The following is a 22,234-nucleotide window of genomic DNA, read 5'->3' as shown; positions in this document are numbered from 1 at the left end:
TAGTAGTTACTTCTTACTAAGTTGGGTTGCAGGAACTGTAAAGATGAAAATAATCAGTCTGCCTGGAGATTACATAATGTGCTGTCAAGGAGTCAGGAGAGAGGTGGAAAGAAATGGTTGCTTGGTTGAACTGCAATTGAGATTTATGTTTGCTGTTCAGGTCTCGGGGAAAAAAAATTAAAAGGTGGCTCAACCAGTAGCAAGGATTGGAAAGTGCTGCAATCCCAGCTAATGTCAAAGCAGGATTATAAAGTCAGTTTTAAGTAGTTAGTCATAGTAATATTGGACAAGAATCAGCACTTGGCAGTCAGCTGAGAAGATGCTCTGTGCAGTCATGATTTGGTCAAGAAAAACATTGCCTGTTAGAGTAACTGTGAATATTTGTAAATTAAATGTTGCGGAAGTACTTTTAGTTGTGGTATTTTGCATACTGCTCCTTCAAGTCCCCCCTGTATAATAGTGCTTAAGCTGGACTTAGAGTGCAGCTTTTTATTTTCTTTGATTGTATTTTACTTAGGTTTTGTTTTATAACATTTTTGAAAATCTGGTTTATTTTTCATCTGTCCTCTTAAGAACTAGTATTCTTGTTTGTAGTAACAATACATCAGAAACAGGAATAGTTACTTTGATTAACTGATCATAGTGTGCCTTAGTACATCCCTGATGAAACTGTGGCACTGAGTAACTACTGCCTTCCCTCATGGATTGTCTGGCAGTTGGAAGCCATAAATGTATGTGGACAGTATGTACATATGTATCTTGGGAGAATGAAGTCTTTTCAGTACATGGATTATTCTAGGGCTGGTGGTTTGGGTCCTCTGATGCTTTCTGGAAAGCATCTTAGTAATTTGTTTCACAAAGTTCTTCGACTATTACTTGATTCAACATCTCTGTTCTAGATAAATTTGTTACTGGTGAGAGAAATAGCATCTTTTCTTAGCCTCTTGAAACTGATAAGAAATCCAAATGATCCGTAGTCTAAAGCATGTGTAATGTCTTCCAGTGGCTCTGTGCAGGTTTATACAATAGATACCACCACTGGCGCCATGCAGTTTTCTCATAAATTGGAACTGACACCAAAACAATATCCTGGTGAGCTACTTTTATTGCTAGAATTTTCCAGCTGCTTTTAGGTTATGCTATATTTTTTATCATTGGCTAGTTAACCTCTGTTTGTTTGCATAATCACTGATGTGAATAGTATTTACTCCTGTCTGTTTATAATAATTAACTCTTGTGTCTTTGCACTTTTAGCAGCTTGCTTTTTAATTAACTTTTGGATATGTTTTGTGTATGTGAGCGTTCAGGTGGCCGGTTTGTGTTTTTGTGGGGTTTTTAAACTAATTCTTAGTCTTGAAATTAATTTTCAATTACTTCAGGAAATTAAAGGTTATTGCCAAAACTGATAATGAGTATAATAGAAGTGTGAATTAATTTGAAGTGACTGATATACAGAGTACAGAAAAATACTGAGTAATGCAGCTTCCTTCCAGCACTGCAGTGTATTTTTTCATGTAGTATTCTGTGCTTAAGAGTAAGGAGCATACCAAGTGGGTAAATTGCATCCTCAACTGAAAATATATGTGTCTATTGGTTTTCAGTTAAAAAACAAGTCCATAAGTAAGTTTTACAGTTGTGTTAAGTGCCTCTATTGTCCGAAAAGTTATTTTAATAGAATTGTGGTTGTGTGGTTGTCTTATAGCAGTGTATTTCTGGCACGTTTTCCTGTATTATTAGTTTCTTATGAAACCAAGCATGCATTGGAAAGGAACTATTTTTTGTTTGCTACTTATTCACGTTGAGATGGTCAGTTTGATAAATGCATCAGTTAATTGAAAAATCAAATATTTACTTCCATATATTTTTGTTTATATTTTATGGTGAAACCAGTTGAAGGACTTTCACTGTTTTTGCTTGCTTTGTTGTCTACTTTTAAACAGATATTTGGAATAAAACAGGACCCGTTAAACTAATCAGATGGTCACCCGATAGCTGTGTTGTGATGGTGACTTGGGAATGTGGAGGTTTGTCCTTATGGAGTGTTTTTGGTGCTCAGCTTATCTGTACTTTAGGAGGCGATTTTGCGTGAGTATTTTTAATTTACATTGTAAAGAGTGTATTAGAAGTGTTTGTTTTTATAATTGAAAACATCTAATTAGAAATTAATTCACTAAATTAGCTTTTTAAAATTGTCTTTTTCCTTTATGATTTCTTAGATATTGAGATATCTTGGCAAATATTTAGGAGGGGATCATTTAAATATAAAGAAAAAGATATTATTTTTATTTTGTAATGGTCTTTTTGTCTGTGAAAGAAAATTACTCTAGGAACAAGCTTGAGCAAGCAAATATTAAAATTCCCTCAGTGCCTGTATTTCAAATAGTTTATGCTAGACATCTGACAATTGCATTGCCTTTTTTGTAGTGTCGTGGATCAAACAGGCTGTACCATTTGAGATGAGATTCAATGTAGAACCATATGAAAACACAAAGATAGGAATTTAATTTATTATTCTGATGAGGTCATTTGCAAACTCAAACTTGTTCTGTTTTGTTTTTAAGGTATCAATCTGATGGTGCCAAAAAGGACCCTCTAAAAATCCGTTCCATGGTAAGCAGGAGTGTAAAAACACTGTAATAGGATGACTTTTAATGTTTTTAATTGTTTTCAGTATAACAGGTTTTCAGAAAATCAAACTGTCTTTCTTTTGCCTAATTAGTTTTTATAGTAAGATGCCTTTACTACAATGTTTTATTGAAGGACAAAAGGATAACTGATGAATTTTTTTCATGAAGTATGCATGACATGCCTTTTCTTGCCTTTGCTTTTAATATTAAGAGTGAACACTTGCGATTTTTTCTTAATTTTGCTTTTTTCTCTGGTCTATATTTCAAAGTGCAATCAGACACAGATCAACATTAATTGTAGACTCCCTTATTTCTCTAAATTTACTAGCTGGCCTTTGACGCTCAAAGTAACTTTACTAAGATTATTAATTCCAGAGAAACTGAACTGCTTTTTTTTAATACAAACTAGTTAACATTAAATCCAATCCTGCTAGTCTGTGAAATCAATAAATAAATAGAATAAATTAGAGTAAATTTTAAATTAGAACAAATTTCAAACACATCCTACATTGTACAAACCATGATGAATTTTTTGCAGTATTTCTAAAACAATTTGGTTTATTCATCATGACATAGTTGCTATGAAGATTGACAATTCTAAACATGCATCCCAAGTGGAGGTACATATATGCAATGACAGTACCTTTTAAATTTACCTCTTAAAAAATTTCAAAAATTGAAATTCTGGTATCATTGAATTTGATGAGCAGCAGCCAGTGTAATTTTGGAAATCAAGATTGTTTCATACCTGGCTCTTTGTTTGAATTTTTGTTTGTTGCCCTAAACTGTGAACTAAACAGTATTCATTACTTATGTGAGTGTCTTTGCACAGTTACACTTCATTTAATAATTACTTTTTTAACATAAGACAGGAAATAATTCAAGCTAGATTCTTACTGTACCTTGTGAATTTTACTGTTTGATTCCTATAATGATATGGTTTAGAACAATAGAATGTGTGGTTTTTTTCCAGGCTCATGTATATCATAAGATCAGTTGCAATAAGTTTCTGTAGTTCTTGTTTTATGAGAATATATAGTATTACATTTATATATGTGTATGTAGTGTTGGGCTGCAAATTTTATTATTGTTATTCTTTTACCTTCAGACCTGGGGATCAGAAGGGTATCATCTCTGGGTTATTGATGGGAGTTCTTCTTCAAACATGAAACCTGAAAGAAATGCAAATAATGAAGCTCAGCAGTTTGGTATTCTGCAGTTTCAGTTCATCAAGAGTGCACTCACTGTTAATCCTTGTATGGTAAGTTTATTTGTTGATAAATATATCCTTATTTTAGATCATACTTCCAGTTTTAGGTGACCTCTGGGTTGTTCTCTCAGGTTTTAAGTCTGTTCTGCTGCTATTAGAGTTGTCTTTCTTTTTTGTCATAGAACCTTTAAAATGGTACTATGAAAATATTGCTATGCAATATTTCATATTGTTTACTTAGAATCTCTTAATATATTGATCATGTGTTTTTCCTTTGTCTTCTGTATGTGGAGTTCAAAGTTGCTTTTTTTTCTTTTGTTTTGTTTTTGTTTGGTTTTAATATAGAGTAACCAGGAGCAAGTCCTCCTTCAAGGAGAAGATCGCTTATATTTGAACTGTGGAGATGCAGCACAGACTCAGAGTCCCAGAAATACTTTGGCACACTCTGAACATAACCACACCAGGGAAAGAGGCCCTTTTTCAGATGGCAGTTTAGATTCTCAGGGTTTAAGCACTTTACTAGGACACCGGCATTGGCATGTTGTGCAGGTAATTGATCCTGGTTGCCCATATGTGCTTTGTGCTTGCAAGAATTTGTAGGAATAGAATATGCAGCTGATCTCCTCACTCTCTGCCAGACCTTTTTCCTCTGGTATGAGATCATTGCCTTTTTATTGTCTCCGGGGGTTTGCCATGGTACAGCTTTTTCTCATTGACAAAAGGTAGAGCAGCGTTGATCCTATCAGCCTTGTGGGTATGGTTTGCCTCCTAGCCAATAAATAGTCTTAAAGCTTTTATGACTTTGGGAAGGAGTAGTTAATTAGTTTCCTGGGCTTTGAAAGAGAGAATAAGTGCAACATGCAAGAAATAATTTAGGTGTTTGTTTTGTTATTTATGCAAAATGCTTTAAACCATATTCAGCTGATGTATATAGTCTTCCGACTCTATCTATATTTTCAAACATAAAAAATGGCATCTATTTAAGCATATAACTGAAACTTCACAATATCAGGCTTTCAAAGAAGAAGTTGTTTCCAGGGTAGTAATGGGACTTCTATTTTTCCTGTAATATAAATAAAAAGATAAATTTTAATCTGTGATTCTGATGTGTATTCTTTGATGGTTGAATTGGTGACACTTTTAAAACAAGATTTCTGAAAGATCCCCAGTATTTTGTTATTCACATAGCACATGAATCAGTAGTATTAAAAAGTATTTGATTCTATGCATATCAGGCAGGTTCTAGATACTGTTGGATTTCCACTTTAGCTGGCCAAGTAGCTCTTCTGTCTTCTAAAACTGGGGTGTAGGAAGGAGATATCTTTGTTCTCTGGTAAAAGTAAAGCTGAAACAATTAGAATTACTGTGCAGAGCAGCATATCCTTGAAAAAGGACAGTGCCTAGGTCTCAAGAGTACCTGCCTGCCTTGTGTCAGATCGGAGAATGGAGTTCTAGGCTGATTTTGTATCATCCCATGTGAGGTGAAGAATACCAGATTGAGATTTGATCTGACATATTCCAGTAAGGTTCTCTCATAGGAAGGCTTTTGGATATGCTGGTGTGTATTTGTGACAGGATTAGAAATTTCATCCCTACACTGAAAGTCGTGTCTGAAGACTGTATTTATCAAAATCTTTATGTTCCTTGAAAAATTCTCTTAGAGAGGGAAGTAGCTGGGAGGAGAGATGAGCAAATCGTGACTATTGATTTGTAATGTAGTATTCATTGGTATATGTTGTCAGTACATTTCGATGTTTTGTGTATTCAAAACAGGGTAACATTTAGGCATCAGTAACTTTTGGTGTGTGGGCAGTAATTTTATTTGAAAACAGATTTCCAACATTAAATACCTTTATGATAGTGTTTTGAAAAGAAACCACTGACATTGTCCAAATTCCTGTAGGATGTGGCAATTAATTGATACTTTAATGGTAGTTGGTATACTCATGTGGTTTTCATTTTCTCTCTTTCATTTTTTAGATTCATAGTACATATCTAGAGAGCAACTGGCCTATAAGGGTGAGTTATTTTAAGAATATCTTCATGCGTATTTGAAGATATTGGAGGGTTATCCTTAGGATTGACTGAACTCTGAAAATGAAATCATTAGTTTACATTACAGAGAGAAAACTGTGTTAGTAAAGTATGAAACATGAAGATACTTTACACATTTTGAGTCTGATGTTGTTGCCTTGTGCATATTTGGATAGGATATATAGTTTAAATAAGTTCCCATCTGAGGTTCTGGTGGCTTTTATTTCTTTTTTACAGTTTTCAGCTATTGACAAGCTTGGACAGAATGTAGCTGTTGTTGGCAAGTTTGGTTTTGCACATTATTCTTTACTCACCAAAAAATGGAAGCTGTTTGGAAACATTACCCAGGTGAGAGGTTATGGAATTTTATTCTGGTGCACAGGGAAGATTTTATTTGTTGGGATGTGAGACCTGGAGAAAATTAAAGAGTATCATTTTCAAGGGAACAGCTTGTAGACACATTTGGGATTAGGTTTGCTGGTTATACATGTGTTACTCATAAAGTGTCTGAAACACAGGTCTTGTGGTTTTGCCACACTAATTTGTGTCTGAATATTAGCAGAGTGTTCCAGTTTTGCATGCGTATAGTCAGTCACTTAATTCCATTTGTTTTATCTGAGAGTTCATGTGATGTAGATTTGGATGTAAAGCTTATAAATTCAGGCTAGAAACACATTTGAGAGAGTCCAGGGATGCCAGTAGCATGAAGAACTATGGAACTATATTTTGTAGGATGAGGTTTGTCCTTCACATACTACTCTTTAGTACTGTGGTTATTTTAAACATTAAAAACTTCTTATTCATAGTCTTGGCACTATGCATAAAGCTTATAGAGATAATGCATGGCTTTAAGAAATTACCCATATAATGTACATGTCTGTGTGTGTAAGTGTATAAAAATACATATCTATATGTCATCTGCTTGCTTTTTTCTTTTCAGGAGCAAACTATGATGGTAACAGGTGGCTTAGCATGGTGGAATGACTTCATTGTTCTTGCATGTTATAATTTAAATGATCACCAGGAAGAGGTGAGATACTTTTCTTCAAAGTAAACATATAATGATTAAATTATCTGATCTGTATGACAATAGTATTATAAGCATGAAATTTATTGTGATATTGTGAACATGTTTATACACGATAAACTTTGGTGGCTTTTGGTTACATTCAGAGTTTATATGTTAATATATAAATAATTCTTTGCAGAAAATTTTTGTTGTTGTTATTAAAAACTGTTTACTGCTGACTACAGTGAATCTACTTGTTGTTCTGAAAACTTTGTGACACTTTTGCATATTAGCATGAAGTGTGTTCTGAGATACTTGTGTACAGTGTTTTGGGACAATTTTGCAAGCTTTTAAACTATATGGGCAGAGGAGATTTTCTTACTCTTTGCTCTTTAAAACTGGTGAATAAAATTCCTTCCTTATGATTGCTGTTCAGTACTTCAGCTTTGGCTATACTGTGCTTTAACTGCTTCAGTTGTAATAATAAAATGGATGCAATGGATAAAATACTTGATGAAATAAAAACTCAGTAGTGTGTCTTGGTAGAAATTCTTGACAGCCATTCCACAATAAAGAAAATAACCAGAAGTGGAATTACTATTACCTTCTTGGTAAACAGAACATGTTTACAAACTACTCCTTTTCCTTGCAGCTGAGAATCTACCTGCGAACGTCTAACCTTGACAACGCGTTTGCCCATATCACCAAAGTGCAGGCAAACACATTACTACTGAGTGTCTTCCGGGACATTGTGATATTGTTCAGAGCAGATTGTTCCATTTGCCTTTACAGTATTGAGAGAAGGTCTGAGGGGTGAGTGTCACTATTTGAATGCTTTTGCAGTAAGGTACCTGTAGACCTGCTTTCAGTCTGAGTAAATTCCTACAATAATACAAAGGTATTTAATAGCTGGTGGAGTCAGATTTTTAAAATACAGAGTGATGTTATCTTTATGCACAAGTTCATGAGTGTTTTCATTTGCACACATACTGATAGGCCCGTGCAAGGCAGAAGTAGGTAGTGGCTGGTGTATGCACATTTCCAGCTGTCTGAGCAAACATGTTCCTAAATTGTGGGAACTTGAAAACTGAATATGAATAGGACAAAAAGGGACTAAAAAACACCCACATATTTGAATATTTTAAAATAAAAACATGTTTGTGATATTAGAAGCACTAATTACTGAAGGGAAGGTGGCAGTAGGCTTGCAAAGATGAAAAGGTTTGGTCTTGGTGAGGTGTTGAGGAATTGTTTTAGTACAAAAGGAGTAGCAATGTAAAATATGCCAGGTGCTTTCAGACAATAAAGATTAGTGAATCCAAGGAGGAGATGAAGATTCAGAGATTGGGGGTTTAAGTCCCTATGTAGGTGATGTTTCTTACAGTTATGGTATCTTCTTTTTAGCAAGAAAGGACCTTTTTGTGGTAGAAAAAAGCAAGTTGTTGGTGAACTTCAGAGAAAAATATTTTTAATGCTTTTAAAAAAGCTCTCAGCAGAATCCAAACCTGGAAACTGTCTCATTGAATGGTCAACAGAGTCATATTCTGAAGGATCTGATATTGTCTTCTATCCACGCATATCTGTATTTCCCAAAGTATCGAGATCAGTAGCCCATTTTAGGTTTGTTTGGTAACTTTATATAGAGTAGATATGTGGGCATTTCTGCTGATTCCTGATTAAAGGAATGTCATTTGTTCCATAGAGTAAATTGTTTGCTAAGGGTAAGTTGCTTATTTTCATTAGGTTTACTTTAAGGTAGTTATTTCGTGTTAAGTACTGTTGTAAAATGTCTAAATGTCATTTTCCTTTCAGTCTTAATCCTACTGCCAGTATCCAAATTCTTCAAGAAGTATCCATGTCTCGGTACATTCCTCATCCTTTTCTTGTAGTATCTGTTACGTTGACATCAGTGAGAACAGAGACTGGCATCACCTTGAAGATGCCTCAGCAGGTAACAGATCTTGAAATTTGATAGAATTGGTGCCTGAATTCGTTAGCTTACTCCTTAAAGGTTACATGGCTGATAAATCAGTCATGAATCTATGACTCTTGTATATGGTAAAATCCAGAACGTGGTTTTTTCTGAAGTTCACTATGTAGACATGCTATGTGGGAATTGGGGGTAAGGGGGTGGATAGAGACATAAGAGTTTAGATTTTATTTCATACCCTCTCTTCTTAACTTGCAAAGTTTGAGACCAAGTCTTGGTGAACAAATTAAATTTAACTCTATCAAGGGTATGTTGCTCTATCATGTATTAACAGTCAAAAACCAGAGCAATCCATGGCATCAGGAATTACCTTTCTTGCAACAACATGTCCATTACTCAAAGAATAAATAGAAAAAATGAAAAGATGGCATTCTGTGCCTCATATGTCTCTATGAGGCACTCTTTGTCAATTCTGCAACAGCCAAACAATAACTTAAGATGTGAAGGTCCCTGTCTTAACATCATAATTTTGTCAGGGCACTGAAAGAATTTCTACATGCAAAGAGAACTTGGATTTTTGTTGTAAATAAAAACAGAGTAGACTTAACTGAGCAGAATACTTTGCTTTCTCGACACACCTTACTAAAACAATTTTTCTCTAACTGCAGCTAAATAAAAGTTCAAGATGCTGTACAAGTGTGGCTCAGCTCTTTTTGGCTCAGCTCTTGGGTTGTGTACCAGTGTAGTCTTTGCAGTCAGATACTGGCAATCATACTGTGATGATACTGATAAGAATACAGAGTTTTATTTTTCTTAGAATGCTGGTGGATTGCCCATTTTAAGACACATGGTTGGAAAAAGTCCATATTAAACACATGGAATGAGTTTGGTGAATAAGAAACCTTCCAGTATTTACTCCTTTGCACAAGAACTTGTTCTTGATTTTTCTGAGTCCTTCTATATTGAATTCAGCTGTTAGTCATCTCTGTAAAGTGGGACATTTAATTTACATTTTTTCTGGGTTTTTAATGTGGTTATGAGTAAAATTATAATTCAAAAAGCTTAAATAATTTGCATAATATTCTTTCTGTCCTTAGGCTTGTGAAGCTGAAAGTATTATGCTTAACTTAGCAGGACAACTTATCATGTTGCAAAGGGATCGATCTGGACCCCAGATACGAGATAAAGATAACAATCCTAATCAAAGAAAGCATGTGAGTACATATATGTGGAGTATTGTGTATGGCTTCAAAGATGGCAGTGATGGAAGAAGCTGTGCAAGAGAGTGGTCCAGACATAAAGAGAATAAGACTATAAGCAAGGCAGTATTTATGCTTACTGACGAAATTGTGGGCTGGAAGTATATTAGCATTTGCTTGTGTTCACTAGTTATATTGAAAAGAAATAGACAAGTTTTAAGAGTAAAGATACTGCCCAAAATTTCATATGCACCAATAACAGAAAATCTCTAGTCTGTTCAGAACTGTTTTGTATGCTTATGGAACGTTACCATTTTTTGCAGAGTATATTTACAGAGTTCTTGGCAATAACAACAATAGAAATCAATTACTGAACTCTCAATTCTTCTGAGCTGATGAAAACCAATTCTATGTGAAACAAGCACATTGGGAGAGTGAAATTTGGAAAATTCAGATAGATTTGTCAATTCTAGGTTGGACTTGGGGGCTACCTGAAGAAGCAGAGAACAGGTTTTTACTTTTCACCTATATTCTTATCTCTCTGCTTCCTGACTAAGTATTAAGGAGGTTAAAAAAAAAAGTGTCTTGAGTTAATATAGGTATTAAGTGGTGTTTTGTCACATGCTAGTGTGCAGATCAGAGAAAAGCAAATTTGTTTCTTCTTTGTTAGAAGAATAACATGTTTGAAGATAGTACTTAGCTGAAAAATAGAGTTCTTGTGAATAGGGTAAAAATAAAAGGAGTAATGGATACTTTTTTTTTTTTCATTTTAAATAGCTGCCTTTTTGTGCTCCAGTTGTCCTAGCCCAGTCTGTTGAAAATGTATGGACTACTTGCAGGATTAATAAACAGAAACGCCACTTACTGGAGGCTCTGTGGCTCAGCTGTGGTGGGGCAGGTATGAAAGTCTGGCTTCCCCTGTTTCCCAGAGATCATCGAAAACCGCATTCCTTTCTGTCAAGACGGATCATGCTGCCTTTCCACATCAACATATACCCATTGGCTGTTTTGTTTGAAGATGCCTTGGTTCTTGGTGCTGTTAATGACACTGTGCTCTATGACTGTTTATACACTCAAACCAGTGCTAGAGAACACTTAGAGGTTCTCTTTCCGTTCTCCATTGTTGAGAGAACCTCTCAGATCTACCTCCATCACATTTTACGCCAGCTCTTGGTTAGGAACCTCGGTGAACAAGCCTTGCTTTTGGCCCACTCCTGTGCCACATTACCATACTTCCCTCATGTACTAGAACTGATGCTTCATGAAGTGCTGGAAGAAGAAGCTACCTCGCGGGAACCTATTCCCGACCCTCTCCTTCCCACTGTGGCGAAGTTCATTACAGAATTCCCCCTCTTCCTGCAGACAGTTGTTCATTGTGCTAGGAAGACAGAATATGCCCTGTGGAATTACCTTTTTGCTGCTGTTGGAAACCCGAAGGACTTATTTGAAGAGTGCTTAATGGCCCAGGACTTGGACACAGCTGCCTCTTACCTTATTATCCTACAGGTAACAGCACCAGATATATTGCAAGAGTACTGATATTTACTAATATTGCAGTATTTTAAAAATAATGTCATATCAAAGTTATGCATGTTCAATAGATCTTTAATGTAACAGTTTCCTGTTGATATTATGTCCAGTTATGAAGGGTGGTAAGATCATGCAGTGTAAGTAGTTAGTTTACTGTTTTAAATGGGAAAATTATAGCATGAAATTTATTGTTTATAATCTTTGGTATACTCGAATGTGAAGTAGTGTGACTTGACTTATTAGAACTTCAGATCTTCTATAGTAAAAGTAAATCACTTAATTATGCTTTGTTGCTTGCAGAATATGGAAGTTCCAGCAGTTAGCAGACAACACGCTACTCTCCTGTTTAATACTGCCTTAGAGCAGGGAAAGTGGGATCTCTGTCGTCATATGATTAGATTTCTTAAAGCCATTGGCTCTGGAGAAACAGAAACACCCCCAGCTACACCAACAACTCAGGTTTGTGATGAGAAAAGTAAATACTGTGCATCAAGTCTTGTATGATTAATCTTCATATTACATATCATGTTTGGTCCTTTCAGTGTATGTTTTGGTTTTCTTGCTTTTAGGAACCTAGTTCAAGTAGTGGTTTTGAATTCTTCAGGCATCGCAGCATTAGTTTATCCCAATCAGCGGAGAATCTCCATAGCAAATTTAATCTGACAAAAACACTGAGTATGCCCTCTGGCCCATCTGGGAAAAGGTAATGTCTTCTCATTGCCCACTTTATTAGGTAGAGGACTAACTTCTTACTAATTTAAGTTATAGAAAAAAATTATTTGATGGATATATCCTAATCTCCTTCTACATTTTTTGCATTTATAATTTCACAACTTTTGTACCATTTGTGTCTCCTAACATTCTTGGGAAAATATATTCTCACACATGTAAATACATGTATTTATGTTTATATGTATGCACAGGTATATGGATATTGCTGACCCAAAGACTCTGAAACCACTGGATGTGGTACATATTGCATGTGTAGTAATTTAAGTGACTAGTGAGATCACGTGCCTCATATTTAAAGGACCTGTTTTTCTGAAAAATACATTTTGAACTGCTCACAGTTCACAGCATCACAGTGTACTGCTCTGCTACCATGCACATCTTGATCTGGCACTGTGTTTCCAAGCTACAAATAGAACCTTTTATGCCTTGGGGTGAACCCCTCTAAAGCTGTTGTATACCGACTTGATATTGATAGGTATTACAGTTCAAAAGTAGGATTGAATTGAAATTATTGTCTTTGCTTTGGCATTTTTCCCCATCCTGATTTCTAAAACCATCCTAGTATAAATTCTGAATTTAGGAATTTTTAATAGAGAGTACTGTCCTAAAGGTTTGGATAGGAAGGACTGTGGGCCAATACTTGACTATTTCTCTAAACTTTGCAATGTCATCTGCCTTTTATCTCCTACTTTACTTTTTCTGCATTGTTAATAGTTTAATGTTCTATAAAAACTGCTGCTGTTGTAAGTTAAATCCTTTATTTCACCTACCTGTTGAGGCAGTGGGATCTTTTAGAGAATATAAACAGCAAGGAACTAGGGAAACTGCTTCTGCTGTATTATAGAAAGCTCCCCTTCTACTACTCTGGTGACTTGATGTTCTGCAGTTGTGGCCTTTGTGACTCAGCTTTATCAGTGTTCACTAGGCTGTTCTGTGCTGTGTGTGTAGGTGGAGTAAAGACAGTGACTGTGCTGAGAACATGTACATTGACATGATGCTCTGGCGGCATGCTCGGCGTCTGCTGGAGGAAATCAAGCTGAAAGACCTTGGCTGCTTTGCTGCACAGCTGGGCTTTGAGCTGATCGGCTGGTTGTGCAAGGAGCGAGCCAGAGCTGCCCGTGTGGAGGATTTTGTGTGTGCTTTGAAAAAGCTACACAAGGATTTCCTCTGGCCATTTCCAGTTATACCAGCTTCATCCATTAATTCACCTTTCAAGAATGGAAAGTACAAGACAGGTACAGTAGCATCTGAGTTTGATAGATTTCAAACTCAGATTTCCTTCCTGCAATGCTACATCTGTGAATCTCAGTCTGTTCTGCCCCTGTTTAGCCAAGATAAGAACAGGCTGAGGCTTGCCACCTGCACAGCTTTCTCACACAGAGTGTATTTTTTGAAGAGATTATGTTTAGCATAGATGGTACCTCTCGTGTGACTACCATTTCTGTTGAAATCTCCTGCTTTCTCAGGTGTACTGAATTGGACATCACTGTAGATGTTGAACTCAACATGGAAATTACTTCAGTGTAAATTCTGCTGCAGAAAATTACTAAAATCAATATTCTTTTGTAGTCTCTGGATGAGCTTTTGATTAACTTCTTAAAAAATAAATAGTAATGTTCCTAATATTTGAAAGTTAGATGGTAAGAACTTTGAAGCCTCCTTTATGTTACTGGTCTCTCAGTTCACTACCTTACCTCCTTACAGCAAAGTTGACATTTGCTACCATATCTCCATATGGCAAGGCTGACATTGCTGCCAAGTCTTCCTCTTTTTAGTAACAGCATCCTTATTTACTTCTGTTGATGCTAACACTTTATTACATCATGCTTCTTTTATGCCAGTGCTATCATAAAAAGCTGGTCAGAAATTCCTGAAATGCCTAAACTTGCTGCATTCCCTTGAATTTGATTGGTCCCCTGAATATTGACTTAGATGCAAGTTTTAGCTTCCTGAAATGCCTGGAGAGAACTGTCTAAATTTCCTTCTGGATACTTGCATGATTTTTCTATGGTGTGTTTTGATTTTCTAGCTGTGGGGGAACAACTACTAAAATCTCAGTCTACAGACACCTTTGTAAACATGGAAATGGACACAGGGATTTCAAACACACCTCGCAGTCGTAGCTGGCTTGGTACTATCAGCTCTTCTCAGAGAGAAATTGATACTGTTTCATCCCATGGACCACACATGCAAGATGCATTCCTTTCTCCTTTGCTAAGTAAAGGTTAGTCACTCTTCCTTCTGTCTGCTCATTGGGACAATGTGAAGTCTATGGTTATATTTTGATATTTGCGTGTCACTGTTGTGTTGTCCCTTCTCAACTACTGATAAGAAAAATTCAGGAAAAAAAAAGAAGGGACTTACTGAAAAGTGAACTGAATTTTTTACAACAAAAAGGTAATGCCCATGTTGTACATCTCTAAGTACATGAAGTTGAATGTGGAATAGATATTTACTGAACTTTCTGTCTGTGGTGATAACTTGAAGTTCAGTATTTTTTCACTCTGGATAGGAAGAGTGTCCTACATTGTGGTTTTTTGTTTTCTTGTCTCTTGCATAAATCAGCCTCTTGCAGGTGTTGGAACAGCTCTAATTGCATGAACTTTGTGCTTTTGGGTTTCCTAAGAATGATATTAGATATATTACTTATTGAGGAAGTTGAGGAAATTAGAGATCCACATAGTTGTATTTTTTCCTAAGGCTTTATGTAAATTGCTTATTAAAAGGTGCAATGTATGATGAGCTTACTAAAATAGAAAGTGTACTTTGTATATACTTTTTTCTGAACACAGAAGGATATGGGAAAAGTTTGTTAGACCATTGTAGTCTTTTTAAAATTTTGTATACTTCCTCTTGTCCTTGAGCATAGAGCATTTTCAACAGTATCTAAATCATGTGATTTCCACTCCAACAGGGCAAAGATCTGAGTACATAGTGTGAGCTGCAGTTTTTTCCCTTAATTTTTACAACTGTAGAGCCTTCTATGAGATTCAGGGCATTTGGAGATGTTTTCTGTCTGCTTGGGCATGGTCTCATTTTATTTTCACTCGTATTTCTCTTGTTTTTTAAATCTGGAGACTGCAAGAAAATAGTTACCTTTTTTCATTGCATTGACTTTACTGCTGTCTGCCACTACTGGTCTTTATATAAACAGGTATATGTAGGGGTTTTTTCTGAGCTGGATGAAGACCTTTGAGTTGAATGTACTTTGCTACACGTTTTGAAGCAGTTTATTTCTAAAGAAACTAAATTAATAGCCTTCAAAACATTGCAAGCTCAATTCTAATAAAAATTTCATAAATTACTAATCCAGCACTGGTATTTATGGGCAAGAAGATAATCAAATAACCTTTTGACTTCCTGAACTTTTTCCAAGAAAAGATGCATATGCTTTAATATGGAAATAGTTCTCAAGAGTAGGTGCCTTCATGACTCACCACTGTAATGTTTTTAGCTTTGCTACTTTTCCTCTGAAAATTCTGTTACTGCATCTGCTCTTCATGTTTTTACTGGAAATACTTATTTTTGTATTTTGTGCTGGTAAATATTTACATTACAAAACATTTGAAATCTTCATGGTTTTGTGTGAAGAAAATAATTTGATATTGAAACTTCATTTTAGCAAAATTTAAAGTTAAATAAGCAGAATTTTAGACAGACTGTAACCCTTCCTGGACTTAATTCTAGGACTGCAGTATGCAAGATGCTGTATTGGTGCTTTTATGGTGACTGCCCGCAGATACCTAGGATGCCTTACTGATAATAATTCTCCTGAATTATTTTTACTGGATAGAAAAACTATTGCATTCCTGCAACATTAGTTCTACCATCCAGTGTGACAAGAAGAATGCTGAAGCGGGATGGACAATATCCCTGAAGTAACTGTGATGCACCGTAAAGCATTTTGTCAATTTTTGTCAATTTTTATAGGAAGTAGTTCAGAAATTCTGAATCTTACTAAAGTAAGTAGTTTCTTTTTTCCCTTATGTTTCTGAGTGTTTTTGATAGGTGATGAATGCAGCATTGGTTCAGCAACGGACCTGACTGAAACAAGTTCCATGGTGGATGGAGACTGGACCATGGTGGATGAAAACTTCTCCAGTCTAAGTTTAACTCAGTCAGAGCTTGAGCAGCTCTCTCTAGAGCTGGCAAGTAAAGGGCCACACAAGTCACAGGTGCAGCTCCGGTAAGTAATGACACCTTTGAGACTGAGAATTGCTGGCTTGCAGCATTTGGAGAAAGAAACAATCTACACAATCACACTGCAATTTTTTTCTTGGGAGTAGAAAAATAAACAGCCTTTCTCTCCACATAGGTATTTGCTACATATCTTCATGGAAGCAGGATGTCTGGATTGGTGTGTTGTCATAGGCCTTATTCTCAGAGAATCTTCAGTTATCAACCAGGTTTTCAGTATCATGCAGTCCTCTGATATTGATGGAGAAATCTGTCAGAATATTAAGACTGGCCTAGATGCTGTTGACAAGTGGGCTTCTACAGATTGGTAAGTGTTACTTTCTATTTTCATTTTCATTTGAGCTGTAGATATTTTGTTACCTAAAAAGTAACAAAAGTTATTACCTTAGCCTTATCTGAAACTTCACTTCAGAGAGTTATAATGAAACTGGGAAAAAAATACCCAAAACACAAACCAAACCAAACCAAACCCAGAGGAACCAGCTTTCCAACTTTTATTGTTTGATCAGGGTTGCCTTTTTCTCTTTATTTATAAACATTTCTGCTTTTCAGGCACATGACAGAAGTACTAATTTTAATTCATTTGTGGTGTTTCATCCCATTCTCCTCCTAGCCCTGGGTACAAGCCATTTCTAAGTATCATCAAACCACAGATCCAGAAACTAAATGAAATAGTAGAAGAGCAAGTACAACCAGAAGCATTTCAGCCAGTGAATCCATCTAAGGTTCCTGAACAAGCAAACCCAAGAGCTGAGGAAAGCAGGACTTCATCTAGCCATGGCACTAATCCTCAGAGTGATGCTGGAAGCAGCAGTGCAAGCAGACATGAAGAGGACAAGGCTAAGACAGAGGATGAGGATTCATTCCAAGAAGGCAGTTATGACTGTGTTGTGTCTTAATGGAAGGTGAACAACTTCCATTTGTTCAGGTGTGAAAAGAAGCAAACCAGCTCTTAGATCTGCTTCTGTGTTTTGGATTTGAACTCTTTTTTTAATTTTGTTTGTTTGTTTTAGTTTTTTAATATTTCAATCTTTGAAATTTTTAGTGGGGATAACTAAACACCAGTTTCATCAGATAATTTCAAAAGGAGGCATGACTCTTTTTTGATGCAATGGCCAGACTGCAGCTTTACATTTTGATACTTTAAATAGTGTTGGAGAGTGAACACACATGGAGACAGATTCAGGCAATGTTCATCAGTACCTTTACGTCACCAACACGTTCCGAATGAACTACTTACATCTTGCTTGAGTTTAAAAGGCGAAGAGGGGATTAAATATAAAAACTGTTTTCTTTGCAGCTTGCCTGCCTAATAAATGTCTGATCAATGCAGTTCAGATTGGTTTGATACCGGTATTTTGTATTAAAGGACTGTAAAATATATTGTATGTTTTTGTGAATAATCTTGTACAAATACTCAAGACTGTACCATATTTGGAGGTACCTATGTGTGTTTGCATGTTTCTAGATGACTAGTAAAGTTAAAGCAGAGTTGCACTTCTTTCTGGATGAGGCATACTTTACTGACCTAACACTGACACAAGGTGGCTTACCTGTTTTTTTACTGCCACTTAACAGATCTTGTAGTTGGGTTAAGGGACTGCTGAAGGTTATTTATTTAATTGTAAATTCTTTTCTGATAAATGGATTTTTAAAATGTAAATAATCATCATATACTCTTACTATGGAAAACTAGTTTAACAGCTCATACTTAAACATTTTTCAAACATTTTATAATATGCATACTTCTAACTAAGACATATTTAACTTTCATACAATGTTATGAAAACCTGGCTGCAGAAGTCTGTTGCTTTGAGGTACTTATTTTTTCTAGCTGCTGTCCCTATGTAATAACTACCTGTAACAGTATTAATTTAGATATTAGCTTGTTTGTACTGTGCAATCTGAACAAAATGCAACATTGCTCATTTTATACACGATAAACTAGTTTATTTTTTATAACATCATTTGATTACTGACATGGACCAAACTAGTCATTGTAGTTAGTTACAGCATCTGTTGCTTTTCTAGTGTAGTTACTAAATGCACATCCATTTAAACCCTGAAAGACTATTCACAATTAAGTTTTAAATGAATTGTGGTTTCATCATCTTTATTTCCTTTGTAGATAAGATCAAGTGCTTTAAAATGTACAGATATTAAACTGTTGCTTTAGAATGGCTTTTCTAAGCCAATACAACCAGTACAAGTGCAATAATTGCGAGTATTACATGGAAAGCTGGAGCTATTAATGAATGCAACTTGAACTTCATTTTAAGGGTTAAACTTGAGACTGAAGTTAGATGAAAGAAATGCAGTCTGAGTTCCAGCATGAAGCTTATTCTGCATTGTAGCTACTGGTTACAGATAATGTCTATCATACCTACAAGCCTGTTGTGACCTGACGTCAAAATTCATTATTGTTTAAGGGGATAATACTTAAAGCTTTTTTTATTATAAAGAAACCTGCTTAATCTATGTTAAAAGAAATAAAAACTGTGCTTCAAGTTAATATTTTTCTGTGGCTCTGTGGTAATGATGTAGCCAAGCCCATCCTGGTCAGCGTTGTGCTGTTCAGGTTTTGGATCTGTGCAAGTAAAACATTAACTTATATATTAACATTCTTAATATTCATATCTTACTACTGTGCTACTGTTGTTTAGCAGGTAAATCTTTTTAGTTGTGAAATTTTAGAAGTTTGTACTTCTTTAGTAGTAATTATCTCTATGCAAATCTTACATGCTGATTTTGTATTTTGATTTCACTGCTGTTATACTTGTAATTAAAAGACAAATGTATTCAACTTTACTTGAAGTTACTCCTGTGAAAAAGAACTATTTCTGACTGCAAGCCATTCAGGTAGGCCATCTGAGAGAGACAAAGCTCTCAGAGAAACCACCTGATGAAATTGTTTTTTATACTCCTGCAGCTTGTTTTTTACAGGATGAAGGAACCAAGCCTTTGCCTTATTAGTGCATCTTTGAAGTTACATCCATCTGCTGCTGTGAAGAGAGATGTAGTGGGTTTAGGTGGCAAGGGTGTGGTGGCAAGGGAGGGCTGTGTCAGACAGAGCCAGTTCCAACAAACATAAGCTGGTGCCTCCTCTCTATAATGTATTTAATGAGGAGTAAAAATGCTGTGGAATATGTGTGAGGAAGAGTCCTGCAGGCAGCCAGGCCCATAATGGAGGAGCAGGCGGAGATAGTCCAGGCACTGGAACAGAGATTCCCTGCAGCCTGTGGCTCAGTGCAAGTAAATACACACATTAAATTATATACTAACAGTCTTGCTAATTAGCCTCTTACTGGTGTGGTACTGCTCAGCAGCTCATTCCTTTAAATGATGAGGAAGAGGCTCTACACCTGCAGCCCACTGTGGAGCATGCTGGAGCAGATACCCACAGTGGCAGCCTTGGAGCACCCACACTAAGCAGGTGGATGGATGAACCCTGAAGGAAGCTGCAGCCCAAAGAGCCCACACAAGAGCACATTTCTGGCAGTAACTGTGGCCCACAGGGATCCATGTTGGAACAGTCTCTTCCTGAAGGACCACCCCAGCAAGAGGAGAATCCACTCTGAAGCAGTTTATGAGAGATGGTATCCCATGGAGTGGACCCCATGCTGGAGCAGGGCAATAGTGAGGAAAGGAAAGAAGCAGAGAGGAAATTTTTCAGACTGACCATGACCTGACTCTTAACTGAGTTAACCCAGTTCTTCTACACCACTGTGAGAGAGAAGGCAGAAGAATGAATCTGGGAAGGAAGGGGAGGTTGGGGGAAAGTGTTTGGTTATTATATTTTAATTTTAATTGGTAATAAAATAATTTTCCCAAGACCATTTTGTTTCATCTGTTGTGGGTACCAGTGAGTAATGTCCCTGCCTCAACCCATGAATTTTCTCATCCCATTTTCTCCTGGACTGCTGAGGGGAGGGGCAGCTGTTTGATAGGTACCCATCAGCTACCCAGGGTTAACCCTCCACAAAAGGTCTAGTCATCCACAAATGTGCACTATTTAACTAAAGATAGGAAAAATGGGCCACTTAAACAGTTGAGGATAAACATCTTTTTATGAAATTCCAACATGTTGACACTCTTTTCACTTTGTGTATTCAGCTCACATAAAACTGGCTGATGTAAGATCTCCTTCACAACAATTTGCACATCATCAAGTTTTCTTGATCTGTTTCTCATCCTGTGCAAAACTCCCAGAAAAACAGGAATGCTTTGTATTCTTTGCTATTAGATCCTTTCACACCAGGTATGCCTACAAAACTGCTTGAATCAAATTGCATTTCTGAAGGTAATTTTTCACTATCATTTTTGTCAACCCAAGTAAGCTAATTTTTCCTCAGCATGTTTTAGGTCAAAGAAACCATTTCAAATGGTTTTCAAGCCGCGGTGTCTCTAAGCTACAGGCTTGAGACCTGCTGTTAAGTAAGCAGAAATACCTGAATTCATAATCTAGCCAGAAGCTGTACAAAGGAGGTCCTTTTCATAATAAACTGAGGGGAGAAGTTGTGTGTGGCTATAATGATATTATAAAAGATGATGGGTAACTTGCTGAGGGTGGTAAGCTGAGTTCAGCTGGATGGATTTCCCACAAGTAAGAGGGAACATAAAGGCAACTGACACAATCTACTGTTTCAGCTTCATCTCCTGTCCTAGAGCTGAACACTGCTGAAGTACTCTAGTAGGCAGGGACAGGAATGGCAGCACAGGGTGAGTGGTGTAAGTCATCCCAGTGTTTAAGCAGAGAAAACAGAGATACAAACTTGTTGAGTGTTCTGTTTATCATGTGGCCCCTGAAATGGGAAATTCTTTGGGCTTACTTATTCAGAGAGCACTGAGAGAAGGCTTTAAGAGTCCAAAGCTGGAGCCTAAAGTTATTACATAGCAGACACAAAGCACCTAACTACTCTTTCCTTTTTTATCCAAAAAAATCCAAACCCCAAAAAAACCCCCAACAAATACAAAAGAATAAAACAAAAAAAACTTCACCAAACAATGCAAAACAAAAACCTCGAAACAAAACAAAACCACCCAAACAGAACAAACCACCGCCTTCTCCCTTGAAAAAACCATCTCCAAATAAACTCTGCATGGGCAGCCTTCTAAGATGGTTACTTAAATTCACCTGTGCACTTATTGGCTTTGAAGCTTCTATTTGTTCCATTCTCAGAACAGATCGAAAGAACTATTCCTTTTTACATGAATCACTGCTAGTTTTAAGGCTGATTATTTCATCTTTCTGCAACTGAATTTTTTTAAAAACATGTTTGCTGAGGAACACTGATGCTTGACACCCTGCTTGAAATACAGATCTCCCTAAACAGGCTTATACTTCCTGCTCAAGACTCTGCTTTAATGCTTAGCATGTTCTTAAGCTGCACCCACAGCTTTGACAGAACCATGAAGAGTTGCAGCCCAACAGAAACTCTTTCACAGTGAACAGGAAAGCCTGGCTAATTTCTAGGATCAATTTATTTCCCCGAGACTGAAAGGGATTTACATGAAGGTTGAGAATGAATGTTCTGTGTTTAAAATGGAAGCCAGTTACATAAATTAACACTAACCACAGAACGCAGGTTTACTGATCTTGCATGTCTTCCTACCATTCTCCACCAAGACCACATACCAAGTTCTAAAATGGGTCATCCTGCAGGTCCCTTCCGGACAATTATCGAAAGTCAGATTATGTTTAGCCCTCAAGGGAGAAAAGTATGGAACAGCTTTGCCATGTAGACAAACTGTTCTTCAGCTGCATCC

General features: G+C 36.5%; 1 protein-coding gene across 3 annotated transcripts in view; it reads left to right on the top strand.

Annotated features, from left to right (window-relative positions):
• RIC1 (RIC1 homolog, RAB6A GEF complex partner 1) overlaps nucleotides 1-20,237 on the top strand; it is a 47,497-nt gene extending 27,260 nt beyond the window's left edge. For 2 of the 3 annotated variants that reach the window (XM_054284793.1, XM_054284785.1), the window contains exons 8-26: nucleotides 1,004-1,092; nucleotides 1,941-2,085; nucleotides 2,562-2,610; nucleotides 3,736-3,888; nucleotides 4,183-4,386; nucleotides 5,818-5,856; nucleotides 6,109-6,219; nucleotides 6,812-6,901; nucleotides 7,533-7,693; nucleotides 8,693-8,831; nucleotides 9,908-10,024; nucleotides 10,787-11,515; nucleotides 11,840-11,998; nucleotides 12,109-12,242; nucleotides 13,220-13,506; nucleotides 14,301-14,495; nucleotides 16,280-16,457; nucleotides 16,587-16,775; nucleotides 17,082-20,237. In XM_054284793.1, coding sequence (XP_054140768.1) covers nucleotides 1,004-1,092; nucleotides 1,941-2,085; nucleotides 2,562-2,610; nucleotides 3,736-3,888; nucleotides 4,183-4,386; nucleotides 5,818-5,856; nucleotides 6,109-6,219; nucleotides 6,812-6,901; nucleotides 7,533-7,693; nucleotides 8,693-8,831; nucleotides 9,908-10,024; nucleotides 10,787-11,515; nucleotides 11,840-11,998; nucleotides 12,109-12,242; nucleotides 13,220-13,506; nucleotides 14,301-14,495; nucleotides 16,280-16,457; nucleotides 16,587-16,775; nucleotides 17,082-17,367 — 3,454 coding nt within the window. In that variant the 3' untranslated portion in view covers nucleotides 17,368-20,237. Of the gene's footprint in view, nucleotides 1-1,003; nucleotides 1,093-1,940; nucleotides 2,086-2,561; nucleotides 2,611-3,735; nucleotides 3,889-4,182; nucleotides 4,387-5,817; nucleotides 5,857-6,108; nucleotides 6,220-6,811; nucleotides 6,902-7,532; nucleotides 7,694-8,692; nucleotides 8,832-9,907; nucleotides 10,025-10,786; nucleotides 11,516-11,839; nucleotides 11,999-12,108; nucleotides 12,243-13,219; nucleotides 13,507-14,300; nucleotides 14,496-16,241; nucleotides 16,458-16,586; nucleotides 16,776-17,081 lie in introns of those variants that run through there. The other variant, XM_054284802.1, reaches the window with a different exon arrangement.
• Nucleotides 20,238-22,234: the final 1,997 nt, after the last annotated feature.

The sequence above is a fragment of the Melozone crissalis genome, unplaced genomic scaffold (assembly GCF_028551555.1).
Source record: "Melozone crissalis strain CALT ecotype California unplaced genomic scaffold, PUWL_Pcris_2 ptg000005l_1, whole genome shotgun sequence".
NCBI classification, from domain to species: domain Eukaryota; kingdom Metazoa; phylum Chordata; class Aves; order Passeriformes; family Passerellidae; genus Melozone; species Melozone crissalis.
This window is presented reverse-complemented; position numbering and strand designations above follow the sequence as displayed.